This window comes from Leptonychotes weddellii, chromosome 4 (assembly GCF_054177405.1).
Source record: "Leptonychotes weddellii isolate Sample4059 chromosome 4, ASM5417740v2, whole genome shotgun sequence".
Classification (NCBI taxonomy): domain Eukaryota; kingdom Metazoa; phylum Chordata; class Mammalia; order Carnivora; family Phocidae; genus Leptonychotes; species Leptonychotes weddellii.
Genome location: NC_138372.1, coordinates 102,795,615 through 102,810,270, shown reverse-complemented (window position 1 = coordinate 102,810,270; position 14,656 = coordinate 102,795,615). Strand labels below are relative to the sequence as shown.

General features: G+C 37.9%; 1 protein-coding gene across 1 annotated transcript in view; it reads right to left on the bottom strand.

Moving 5' to 3' along the window:
- Positions 1–14,656, bottom strand: part of RP1 (RP1 axonemal microtubule associated) — a 225,993-nt gene that overhangs the window by 116,819 nt on the left and 94,518 nt on the right. The window contains 2 exon segments of the mRNA XM_081817120.1: positions 1,222–1,308; positions 5,756–5,948. Coding sequence (XP_081673246.1) covers positions 1,222–1,308; positions 5,756–5,948 — 280 coding nt within the window.

Below are 14,656 nucleotides of genomic sequence, written 5' to 3'. Positions count from 1 at the left end.
TACATTATATGTTAAAAAAAAAAAAAAAGAAGATAGTAGGAAGAGAGAAATGAAGGGGGGGAGAATTGGAGGGGGAGACAAACCATGAGAGACTATGGACTCTGAGAAACAAACTGAGGGTTCTAGAGGGGAGGGGGGGATGGGTTAGCCTGGTGATGGGTATTAAAGAGGGCACGTACTTAATGGAGCACTGGGTGTTATACGCAAACAATGAATCTGGGTGTTATACGCAAACAATGAACACTACATCAAAAACTAATGATGTAATGTATGGTGATTAACATAACATAAAAAAATTTTTAAAAATGGAAAAAAAATTTAATTGCCATCTGTTTTTGAAAACAAACTTAAGGCCCAGTGATAGTGCTTAAGATCTCAGTAATATTATGTATCAACTATACTCAAATAGAATTTTAATTAAAAAAAATCTCAGTCCTTGGAGTCTAACACACAATACGACCTTTATTAAGTGATCTTAGCCAAATCAATTAAGTTTATTGAGCCCCCGTTTTCTCATCTATACAAATGGATACTCATGGTACCTAAATCAAAGAGTTGCTTAGGTAACAAAAATATGGTTGTATTTGTAAGGCAGTTAGCATATGTTAAGAACTTAGCAAACACATTATTATTGCTATTGTTATTGCCATGATTAAATAAAAAATAAAGAAAAGGCAGGACCAAAGTACATACATAGCATGATTCAATTTCATTAAAGGGGTGAAATATATATAAATGAGTGTGTATATATGTGAATGTGTAAATGTGCATATAATATATTCACATCTTTATATACATTTATATGTATAAATATGTAATATATACATTTATATATAAACACATGTGTGTGTATGTGTATGTAGAGAGAAAGAAAGTGAGTTCAAGAGAATGATTCATAGAAAAAACTGGAAGAAAGTGAACAACCCCAGTGGTCATTGAATGATCAATGAGTAACAACTCATTTTTTTCTTATACCTGACTGTATTCTTCAGATCTTCCTCCATGAACACAGATTACCTTTATAAATATGACTATAAAAATGCTATTTTTAAGAACCTCACAAAGATGAACCCTATTTGTTTAGAATGTTATAACCCAAAAACTATGTTCACATTATTTACAACAATTAGGAAAATATGTTCTCTTTCTCATTGCTTTAAAAAGCCTGCTTCCTTCTTTTCATAATAGAGTAAATATGAAACACAAAATAAAAACCATTACCCTCTGTAAGCTCCACTCAGGCTGCTTGCTAGTCCCATCATGTCCTAGCCTGATCTTATATATTTTTCCAATGCTTCATATTTCAACCTGAATGACATGCAAAGAAGAAACAATTAGCAGAGTGTTTAAAATTAAGCACATTAAAAGATTCATTCTCTTCTTCTTACTAAATGCATTTTTTTTGTTGCTAATAATTGGAAAGCTCTCAGGGAACCTCTCAGAGTCTAGCAATGAAGTCTTCTCAAGAATCCACTAGTGGACTCCACAGACAGAATATGAAACAGAAAAATCACGAGACTTGACTAAAAATATGCAGGAGTCAGATGAAAGAATAAGATAAAGAACATACATATGCTCAGCTTTCTGATTACCACACATTTCTCACTGGAAGCCAACATCTTCTGAGCTGCTCCCAAAGATGGGCTCTTATTTTAAAAAGAAAAAAAAAAGCAATTTTCATCAAAGCTAAATATAGCTATTTCTACAAGCTTAAGGAAAAGCGCCAGTGAGTCTAGAACTTGCTTCTACTCTGAAAATCCTCTCTTGTTTGATTATAAACTACCACATAGATTTCAAAGTTCAAGGACAAGAAACAAACCTGCCCGCAGAGTATGTATATTTGGTTAGTTTTTGAAATGTCCCAAGAGTATTTGTTAATCCAGGTAGCATTTTAGAGAACTGGCTTGGGAATCATTTTGACTTCAATTGGTATCCTGGCTATTGCAACCTGAATAAAATATGGTATTGTACAACCCTGGATCTCAATTTCTTTATCTGTTGGATGGACATAATGTCTATTGCACACAATTTTCAGTTTAACTAAATAAATGTTTATTTAGCTCAATAATGTAAGCATTATGCAAGGCTAAAAGGTATACAAAGATAAAAATGATGGTATAGTCCTTATCATAGAGAAATTTATAATCTGGTAAGGGAGACAGATTTATAAGCAGACATTTTCAGTATAATAAGAGAAGTGTGAGGATTAAAAAAGGCAGTATACCACCTGGCTATTTAATAGCTTAAGTAACATCCATTATCATTATTTCTACTACAGGTACTCATCTATCTCCACAGACTAGAGATATGAATATAGATAGGCACTTGCATATTATATTTGACTTATATCACTGCCTACCTATAAACTAGACCCCAAAAGAGCTGGGACAGTCAAGTGACCCAGAAGCCATCAGAATTCTTCTTGCATACCCATTTCCCACACTTAGAAATTCTCTTTTTTTTAAAGATTTTATTTATTTTAGAGCAAGAGAGAGAGAGAGCAGCGGGAGGAGCAGAGGAAGAGGGACAAGCAGATTCTGCACTAAGCGCAGAGCCCGACACAGAGCTTGATCCCATGACCTTGACATCATGACCTGAGCTGAAATCAAGAGTCAGACACTCAACCAACTGAGCCACCCAGGTGCCCCAGAAATTCTCTTTTTTTAAGGGTCCATCACCATTACTACTTTCCCCCATAAACTGTAGCAGCTAGACCAACTAGCTGATGGGGCTATTATATCACCAGGCCAAGAAAGACTATGCTGGCATTGACTGAGAGGGAGGAAAAGAGGCTGTTAATGCCCCACAACACTTCCCCCACTTTCTTATTCCCAGAGCTGATCTTGGTGGCAGAACTCAAAAGCTAGCTCTTCCCAGCAGAGGAAGTAAGAAGTTATCTTGCAGTGTGGGCCTAGTTTCTCTCTGAAAGTTAAGCCAGCCATTAGAGATCTTTTCGGAAGTGTAAACTTTCTCTTTACACACATTCTAAGTGAAAAAATAAAGGGCTAACTGAACAGTCAGGTTATAGTGTACATGACTTCATGACTGTCCTCCTGTTATTTCTGGAGAATGTAACTACCAGGCAATGAGCTCAGCTATGTGGCAGCCAGGGAGCAAGTGCTTGGCATATATGGTCTCTTCCAATCTGTACATAGCCCTGTGAAGAGTAAAGCTCTTTAAAGACTCAAAGAGGCTAAGTAATTTATCTAAGGATACATAGCAGGATACACAGCAGGATACACAGGTCCAAAAGTAAAATTCAGACCCAAGCCTGTTTGATCAGAAATGCCACACTGTGCTAAAAAAAAAAAAAAAAAAAAAAAAAAAAAAAAAAAGTTATGTGTTCACTTTGGGATTGGAAGGCAGGGAAAAAGAATAAAAGACAATGCAAAAGTTGCAGATGATGTCAGTGAAGAAGAACAAGGGAGCCAATGCCCACAAAAGTGAAAGCTTATAGGGATGAGCTGCCTCATCCTGATTTAAGGTTTTCAGACTACCAAGAGGCCCATTGCTCCTTAAAACTCTAGACCAGTGCTTTTCAAACATTAGTGTATACACAGGTTACCTGGGAATCTTGTTAAAATACAGACTCTGATTCAGTAGATCTGGGGTAGGGCCTAAGATTCTGCATGTCTAACCAGCTTCCAGGTGATGCCCATGCTGCTGGTCTGGGTCTATAAGGCCTTAGACTCCTGGGGGGGAACATACCCAGCCCTGAGTCTCTGCCACTGAGGTAGTAGCTTGGAGCTGGGAAAGTCCCTGATCTCACTTCACAGTAAATAGAAGCTAGAAGCTAGAAACAACCATGCTAATGCTATTGACCAGGAGAGAAAGGGTCCTTAGTAACTGCGACATCTGTAGTTAGCAGACCACTTCCCATCTCCCCATCTGTAACTGCAACATCTGTACTTAGTAGAGCACTTCCCATCTACCCATCTGGTAACTGCAACATCTGTGATTAGTAGAGCATTTCCCATCTACCCACCTGGTAACTGCAACATCTGTGGTCAGTAGAGCACTTCCCATCTACCAGAGGCAATGTGTGAGGCACACATTCCCAAACATTTTTTACAACTAGCCATTTAAGTTAGTATTATTACCTGCCTCTCACTCCTTACTAAGAAGGAAATTAAAGATTAATGAGGATAAGCAATCTGTTCACGGTCACAGAACTAATGAGTGGTCAGTCTGGCTTTGAACCTGGTCTGCATGATTCCAAGACCTCTGTTCTTCACTAATTAACTACATTTCTTATATGTCAATAGAATTTTTAAAATGTATATGTATTTTCTCTCTCTTATAAATTGCAGACTACCCTGAAATTTAGAAAAAAAAATAGATATCATTGCCTCCACTCTATATGTAAAAATAATGCTGGCCTGGAGAAAATAACTGATATAGCCAAGGTCACATGGTGAATATATGGTAAGCTAGGTCTCTAATGCAGCTCACCAGATTTGCAGTCTAGTACTAGAACTGGGATTCTCAGCCTCGGTTGCACTTTAGAATCATTTGGGGAGCTTCTAAAAGCCTCAATGCCCAGACTGCTCCCTAAACTAAATAAACCAGAGCCTCTGGAGGTGGAACTGGGCATCAGTAGTTTTTAAAGCTCCCAGGTGATTGAATGTGCAATCTATATCATTCGTTCTAAGACTGTAACCTGAGTAAATGTTTCCAGAAAAACATTGACAGGATTTGTCCGAATATACATACACATGCCACAGGTATATTATGGGTAATAATAGACTTTTGTGGGGTAGCCTAAGGATCAAACCACACAAGCCTCTGAGTTCTGAACAATCGCCTTCAAATAATCTTTTGAAATGCATATGTTGTATAAGGTATGACTGCCCGTGCATTGAGCCAACGTGCTCCTTCATGACTGCATGACTGCTTTTCTTCACTACAGGTTTAATGATTGTAAAAGTGGAATGGCAGGCTCAGGTCTGAAGATGTGAAAACACTTTGGGATTAGTGTTTGCTAGGTACTGAGACCTCAAACGGCCTTGGTTTCCTGGTGACTCGAGATGGCCTCAATCATTCGCTATTCTCTATGCAGCCTACAAAACAAATATTCTCCAAGGAGAACAACTGCTGTTTAACAGTGCGCTCTGTGGGGCTGAGGGTGAATTAGTGAAGTGGAATGTAATTGTCCTAATTGAAATTTGTCCAAAGCCCTGAGGGACTAGGAGAGGCAACCAGTGATACTCAAAATAAATCAGCCCAGTGTTCTCTGATGCTAAGAAGAGAGATATTCGAATGGGCATGGGCAGAGCTTCAAAATATGGCGTCTGAAGATGCCAAGAAAATGATCTCACGCTCATACTGCTCTGCTGAGCAACATCTCATATACTTGTATATGCAAGAATACAAAAGAAGGGCTTTCATTTCCAGAAGAATTTCTAAATGGCTTATAATCTGGTGATAATTTGAGTTGAGGTTGATGGTTTATGGGGCCAGTTTCAAACCAATGGCCTAAAACTAATTGCTTTAAAGAAAGCAATTTTCTTCTACAGCTTTCTTTGCTTATATAAGATATGTGAAGAAAAACACCCTGTTTCCTGTGATGATTACAATAGGCATTAGGGTAACTTGTGGGGATTTTAGCAGACCAGAGATTTATTTTATACAGGACATACCCATTCCTACACACACACACATATACACACAAACACACACACACAGCCACACCCTTCTGTATTACAGAAATAAATTTGGGATGTTCAAAAAACAATATTACTGCAATATTGTTTGCCCGAAACTCATCCTCCTGTCTTGGAAGGAAAAGCCGCTCTGGGCTGTCCTTGCTAAGACTTATTGGTCCAGTGACCCCTTCATCTCCAAACACCCAGAGTGTGACATTGGCTTGAGTCCTTGTATTCTCCATCAGCACTAACGCCTTCCATTCATCTTCTGAGAGAAGAGTCTTACTGCTTTGGGAAGCAGACCTTTGGGAAGGTCTGATTTCTTCGATGGGGGAAAAAAGGCATTAGTGGCAGATCAGATGCAACATCAGGCTGACAGAATCCTTTGTCACATGGAGCCCAAGGACATCAAAACAGAGGAAGGGAGGGGCAGGGCAGGGAAGCACTGAACTGCTGTAACTCCAGGGAGTTGATTTGTGCTTGTCTCCTCATAGCAAGGTTCTGGTCAACTGAAATTGAACTACTGAAGTAAATTAAATTAGAACAATAAGCATCTGAAATACCTGGCAATCTTTCACTTGTCCTCAACACTCCAACATGGATGGGAGCTAGAATTTGCAGTTCTGTCTCCATAAATTCTTCATAAAGTTGCCTGCCTGGCTTATGGATTTTTAGACAGGATTACTAGAGTGTAAAGTAACCAAAAAAAAAAGTGAAATTAAAACATTTTCAAATGAGATGTAAAAATGGCAAACTGAGGTGAGAGGAAATTTTTCTGATATTTCTGAAAAAAAAAAAAAACTATTGGAGAAAGCAAGGAAAGGATTTAAAGCTAAAGGTAGAATTTCACAAATGCAAATGGTTTCTGAGGTGCTTAGAGCAGGTTAGGCTGTGAGGACAGGGACTTCGCAACAGCTCCTATCAGCCAGCAGCTCCCAGATGGCCACTCCACGTTTGTAAGAGAGGCTTATGAAGTGAAGTCCCCAACGGCAGTTGCTGTCTTCTTTCCACTCTCTTTATCCTGTTGCCTCATCTAAGGAGATGCTGCAGCAGGCAGGGCTGACAGCCTTTCCCAAGCTATTCTGCACTGTTGTCTGGACTAATTCTTAGCTGAAATTTCCATTTGGAAACATCCCAGACTTAGGTAATGAAATCAATTTTCTTACGACAAATGGTTAAAAATTCCTTGACGCCATGACTTCTTTGGCTCTTCCTACCTTTAATTCTGTGGTTTGAAACTATAGGCAACCCAAGGCAGCATCTAGGATCTTATCAACACAGCATCAACGATGATGACAACAAACCCAGCAAATAACTCCAGCAGTCCCCATCATCTGTAGTTTTGCTTTCCCATGGCTTCGGTTACCTGTGGTTAACTAAGGTCAGAAAATAGATGTCTGGGGCACCTGGGTGGCTCAGTTGGTTAAGCGACTGCCTTAGGCTCAGGTCGTGATCCCGGGTCCTAGGATCGAGTCCCACATTAGGCTCCCCTGCTCTGCGGGGAGCCTGCTTCTCCCTCTGCCTCTGCCTGCCACTCCCCCTGCTTGTGCGCTCTCTCTCTCACTCTCTCTGTCAAATAAATAAATAAAATCTTAAAAAAAAAAAAAGAAAGTAGATGTCTGGTCATATGGTCAATATGGCCTAACACTAGGTCACAAAGCCTACGTCACTGACCTTACTTGATCTCATCACATAGGAATTCTATCACCTCACATCACCCCGAGAAGAAGGGTGAGTATGGTGAGTACAGTACAATAAGAGATTTTCAGAGAGAGAGACAACATTCACGTAACTTTATTATTTTTTATAGTATTTTTTATAATTTTTTATAAAATTCTATAATTATTTTTTATAATTATTCTATTTTATTATTACTGTTATTAATCTCTTACCATACCTAATTTATAGGTTAAAGTTGTCATCATAGGTATGTATGTATAGAAAAAAATCACATGTGTAGGGTTTGGTACTACCTGTGGTTTCAGGCGTTGCTGGGGGTCTTGGAACATATCCCCTACAGATAAAGAGGGTCTATTGTAATTATTTCCTGCTGTAATTAACAAATTTTAAAATAAAAATCATACAAAAATTGTAAATACTGAGAAAGAAGTGGGCTTCACTTTTTAAAGTTGCCACCTCTTTACTTTTTTGGGCAATTTCTGTCATTGTAACAGCAGCCATTTTTCCTTCAGTTATAATAATAATACCATTTATTAAGCTCCTACTACACACTAGGCTCTGTGTTGGATGCTTCATATTTGTTTCTCACTCCATGAGGTAAGTCAAGTTATGATACCCATTTTAAGATGAGGAAAAGAGGCAGAGGTTAAATACTACGCCCAAATCGTATAATAAGTAAAATGATAGAATGTCTAACTCCAAAGCCTCTGTACTCTAAGCTGGGTGGGTGTATCTAAACACAGCTCACCAGGACACATTTTATTCTGAGCTAAGCACTGTCCTAAAAACCTGATTTTATTGTCATGTCAACCTTACTCAATCCTCACACTAGCTCTATGAGATACTGTCCCCTACTAAACAAGTGGACAAACTGGGAGTTGGAGGTTAAATATTTGGCCCAGAGTTCCACAGGCAGTAGCAAAGAAGAAGGAGATGTCCAACTTGGGCAAATTAGGTTTGAATCCCATGCCATGGTGGATATAACATCAAAGGTAGTTGACCCGGAAATGAGCACAAAATTGGTCCAACAAAATGTTATGAGACAATCTGATTTTCAAGACTCAAATAATGTAGGTGAACACCTAAATGCCCTACCTGCTGTTTCTAGTCAAGCATGATCAGAAACCTCACAAACACACTGGAATTTTTTCAGACAAGAGGGCAATCAGATCTCTAATGACGAAAACACTATAGCATATCTATGAGTGTCAGAGAATAATTAGCGATCTAAGTTAGGAGGATAAACTATTTAGGACACTAATAATTTACTCAATATCTTATGAATATCTGAGTCATCTAAAAGGACCATTTTTACGCAATTCAAGAAGATTTTATTTAGTTCCTATTATTTGCTGGGCACTGTGTTAGGTTCATTGCTCTCCAAAAATTAATGGCTCAGGTTAAGTTTGAAAGATAAATGAAATAAACGAGAGTCTCACCTCAGAGATACACAATACCTGGTAGGGAATACAGACATATAAATATTTGGATTTCAAACATGCAGACACATTCATAGACAACAAAAGAAGTACTAGAAAGTTCAAATGTAGCAGAATAAGGGGTGATTAACTGTGGAGGGGCGGGCAGGAAAGGCTTCACAGAGGAAGGCAAAAGGATGAATCAGAATTTTGCAGAAAGAGGAAGGGAAGGGCATTCCAGATGGAAGGAACAGCATAGCCAGTATGCACAAAGGTTTTAAATAACAGGCATAATGAAGAGCTGCACATGGTTCAACATGACATGGTTGAACATGACATCACATGAGATATTATGGGAGAAAAGGAGAAACAGTGAGATCATGAAAAGCACTGGGCAAGTTGGAATGGAGTCGGCACACCCTTGTGCAGGCAATAAAGAGCCAGTCAAGATTCTCAAGTACAATGGTGATATGATCTGAGTATTAGAAAGATCCGTGTGAAACAGGGTGCGCTATATGTAGCAGGGAGGACTAAGGCAGGAAGGCCAGTGGACAAACAATGAACACTGAATAGTGAACAAACAAAGCCTGGAACAGTCAATAGACAAACTTTACTTGGTTTTAGCTTTTTGATGTCCATATGCAAGTACACATACAAGCATGCACTTTGTGTGCATGTGTGTAGTTTGTCTGATTTAATCTGAAAACAATTTAATGGTTTCTTTTTTTTATTAAAGATTTATTTATTTATTTGACAGAGAGAGACACAGTGAGAGAGGGAACAGAAGCAGGGGGAGTGGGAGAGGGAGAAGCAGGCTCCCCGCCAAGCAGGGAGCCCAATGTGGGGCTCGATCCCAGGAATGTGGGGCTCAATCCCAGGACCCTGGGATCATGACCTGAGCCGAAGGCAGACGCTTAAGGACTGAATCACCCAGGCGGCCCAACTTAATGGTTTCTAAAACCTCTTCTTCATTCTCTTAACATTTTCACAGACAACTCATTGCACAAACACAGCACATCACTGGTGTGCATTCGTGTCATGAAAATTGATGACTGAATATGCTATAATCCATAATATAGAATAATGATTCAAAGTTTGTGCTGCCATCAATTAAATATGAATTCCATCTAGTGCCCTGATCTTTTGGAAATAAACCAAAGTCCATTAGTCTCAGACCATAAATGTATCCATTTGAGAACCATAAAAGAAGTTGCTATTGTTGACTAGAGGTTTAAAATATTCCAAACTGGGAGAATATTTGATGGCGACTCTGGATTAATCAACAGACTCAGAGTCTCCCTGAATAAAATTTACAGTACCTAAAATGTATTCAGATGACTAAAAATGTGCTTCATATGGGTAAAAGAACATTTTAATTAAGTACCACTCAGGTTGACTCAGCCAAAAGAAAAAAATAAGCTAAGCTACCATTGTGCCACTGGTCTTTTGAAGCTCTAGAGGAAGAAAAAATTACTCACAGGATAAATAACAAATTAGCTAATTCTAATGGTTCATGAATTGATCAAAGCTGAGGTCCACTAAAAGCATGAATCACCATCAGAGAGCGTGGGCATAAAAAGACAAATGGTGTAAACTTTTGTGTACTTTCAAGACAGTGTTTGAGAACTAAATGTAAAGCAGAAATTGAAAACAAATGTCCATCAATATTTGATACATGGTATCCAAAAAATGGCTATTATTTAACCCCAAAATCATCTGGAAAAAAATAAGTTAAGCAGTCTCTCTATAGGCATCTTTCAATGTAAAAATATCTATTTCTACAAAATTAACATGAATAGTCTTGTTTTATTCACAAATTTATCAGTTTCTTGATTTAAGGTATCATAGTCATTTACACAAAGCACAGGAAGCACAAAGCTGGTGGGGATAGCTAACAGAAAACAAGATCAAATAATCAAAGCTATTTCAACATGTTAGAATGTTGGACTGGTATCAAGAAGGTAAAAACTAACTGGTATCAAAGTAAAGGTCTGCATTTTGATTCAAAAAATCAGTTATATATTTTTCAGTGAAAGTGTCTGAATACAACATCTTAATGATCTTAATATATACCAAGAGTACAATAACAATGCCTACAACATGTACTCCAAGCCAAGACCATATTAACAGATGCATGGAGTCCACATTAAAGGAATACCATTATTCTAACTGTTCAGACTGTATGAAAAGATAGGCTCCTACTTGGAGAATCGCACTTTAAAAGAAATATTCATAAAGGTAAAGAATTTAGAGAACATATATTAGGAGGAACTATTAAAAAATGTATTTCAGAAGTGCCTGGGTGGCTCAGTTGTTTAAGCGTCTGCCTTCGGCTTGGAGTCCCAGGATCGAGCCCCACATCTGGCTCCCTGCTTCTCCCTCTCCCTCTGCCCCTTCCCCTGCTCCTTCTCTCTCTGTCTCTCTCTCACTCTCTCTCACTCACTCTCTCAAATAAATAAATAAAATCTTTTTTAAAAAGTTTAAAAATGTATCTCAAATAGAAGAGGATATACTAAAAAGAAACACTAAGAATCCACTTTTTAGTATATTTATATATAAGAAGAATATACTAAGAAGAAATGAGAATATACTCAGAAGAAACATCAAGGTTTATTTTATAGGACAGGCTGTTGACTTTTTTAATTAACAAATAATGTATTATTTGTTTCAGGGGTACAAGTGTGTGATTTATCAGTCTTACACAATTCATAGCACTCACCATAGCACATACCCTCCCCAATGTCACATCACCCAGCCACCCCATCCCTCCCACCCCCCTCCACTCCAACAACCCTCAGATTGTTTCCTGAGATTAAGAGTCTCTTATGGTTTGTCTCCCTCTCTGGTTTAGTCCAGTTTCATTTTTTTCCTCTCTTCCTCCATGATCCTCTGCCTTGTTTCTCAAATTCCACATATCAGTGAGATTATATGATAATTGCCTTTCTCTGATTGACTTATTTTCGCTTAGCTATTGACTTTTTATGGCTCAAAAGAGTTTATGAGGGGTAGGTTCTCTGCTCAACACAGAGAGGTACTTTCAACTGATTAGGATTTCTTAAAATGGCGTGGCTTGTTTCTGCATCCATCATGTAAAGTTCTACATTGCTTTTGCCAGGTCAAAAGTCCCTTCAAATCCTCATTCTATGATAAATGAAAACTTACACTACCTCTACATTATAACTTACTACAATAGCATGAGCACAAAAGAATAAACCTATACTTCTGTCTGGATGTTGAATGCTATTTTTTAATATTAAAAAAACACTAAGATCACAAAAGGAAGAACAATTAATATAAGCCATTACCTGGTAATTCTATTGATAAGAACTATTCTAAAGAAACCATACAAAATACAGATGAGTGTCCATTGCAAGTTATACCTAAACAATTTTTGAAAAAATACCCAATAGTAAAAAGAGTAGGTAAATGAGGTATAGAACATCTATACAATGGATTATTTACAGCTATTAAATTACAGATTTCACATTTTCTTTGCCCAAATATTTTTTGTTTGCTTTTAAAGTGTTGTCATCTAAATAGGTTTAAAGAAAGAAAGTACATGCTATGGCTGAGACTTTGGCACAGATTCAGCCTTGCCTAGTAACAGCAGTGAGACACCACCAGCAGATTAAGGACTGGTATGGCTGTCCCACTGCAATGCTCAAATTCTTGTGAACAGAGCAGGCTCCTCTCCTTCTACAGGTGAGACTTCAACCACATTCATCTTCCTGGGCCTTGGTTTTCTCATTCATAAAAATAAGAAGTCACAGGAGCACCTGGGTGGCACAGTTACGGTTAAGCAGCCTACCCTTGGTTTCGGCTTGGGTTGTGGACTCAGGGTTGTGGGATCGAACCCCGTGTCGGGCTCCATGCTCAGCATAGAATCTGCTTCAGATTCTCTCTCCTTCTCCCTCTACCCCTCCATCTCATGTTCTCTCTCTAAAATAAATCTAAAAAAAAAAAAAAGATTAGTCATATGTTGATAGTTGTTGAAGCTGGGCAAGTGGGCACATTGAAATTCATTATTCTATTCTATTTTTGTAAAAAGTAAAACTTCTTCCTCAAACCCCAGTTCCCTAACAAAACTAATATTAAAATTCAACTTAGCCCTAAAGGAAGAGCTTGCGAATGGAATGACCCTATACCTCTGTTTACTACTAACAAAGCACTATTTATTGTATATGCAGTTTTATAAGTTCTAAATCTTTGTCCCTTAATGATAAAACATCCACCTTTTTTAATAAACAAGAGTTTTGAATACAGAGAACAGGTTTATTTTATCTATAATACCTAATCCCCCAACTATATATATCTTGCCCTATCCTGAAAGTAGACTGACAAACATAATCTCAGGAACTGATAGTTGTTTTTGACATTTTTAAAAATATGAAATAACTTTTCTAAAGTATTTTTCAACTAACATATTTTAATATGAATGGCTAATGTAACCCAAATCTATCTAGCATGACAGCTAAATTGCAAAACCAAGAGGAAGGTATTTCTGACAAGAAACAACTTTTAACTACTGCAGATACTGGAGAGGTAGAAGACAACTAAAGAGAGTCATGATCTAATTACTGAGTAATGAATGGGAACATTCTAGGTAATATTCATATGTGAAGATATTTTTTCCCATCTAAAGTCATGGATGTATAAAAGCCATTTCTACTACATAGAAGGCAACATTTAAACAAATCATGGAGATTTTGTAGATGGCATTTGCCTTAGGAAAGCTTTATCATCTGAATTTCCAGGATTCCATGTCCAAGTACAAAGTCTGTGTTATGTCAATGATTTAAACAGCTCATTAACAAATTAAGCTCAGTTTCCCTTTTCTCTGTTCTTGGCCCACTCTCCATTTCTACTATATAATCATTAACTACAACAAAGGACCTACACCTATTTAACCCATCCCCCCACCACCTCCATTCTGGTAATCATCAGTTTGTTCTCTATAGTTAAGAGTCTATTTTTGGGGGCGCCTGGGTGGCTCAGTTGGTTAAGCGACTGCCTTCAGCTCAGGTCATGATCCTGGAGTCCCTGGATTGAGTCCCGCATCGGGCTCCCTGCTCGGCAGGGTGCCTGCTTCTCCCTCTGACCCTCCCCCCTCTCATGTGCTCTCTCTCTCTCATTCTCTCTGTCTCAAATAAATAAATAAAATCTTAAAAAAAAAAAGAGTCTATTTTTGGCTTGACTCTCTCTTTTGTTTTTTCCTTTATTCATTTATTTCTTAAATTCCATATATGGGTGAAATTATACGGTATTTGTCTTTCTCTAACTGACTTATTTCACTTAGCATAATACTCTTTAGCTCCACCCATGTCATTGCAAATGAAAAGGTTTCATTCTTTCTTATGGCTGAGTAATATTCCATTATATATATACATATACCTTATATATATACCACATCTTTAACCATTCATCAGTCAATGGACACTTGGGTTCTTCCCATAGTTTGGCTATTGATACTGCTACTATAAATATTGGGGTGCATGTGCCCCTTTGAATCTGTATTTTTGTATCCTTTGAGTAAATGACTAGTACTGTAATTACTGGATCACAGGGTAGCTCTATTTTTAACTTTTTGAGAAACTTCCATACTGTTTTCCAGAGTGGCTGCCCCAGTTTGCATCCTACCAACAGTGTAAGAGGGTTCCTCTTTCTCTGCATCCCTGTCAACATCTGTCGATTCCTGACTTGTTAATTTTAGCCATTCTGACAAGGTATGAGGTTATATCTCATTGTAGTTCAATTTGTATTTCCCTGATGATGAATGATGTTGAGCATCTTTTCATGTGTCTGTTGGCCATCTGCATGTCTTGTTTGGAAAAATGTCTATTCATGTCTTCTGCGCATTTTTTAATTGTATTATTCATTTTGGGGGTGTTGAGTTTTTTAAAGATTTTTTTTTGG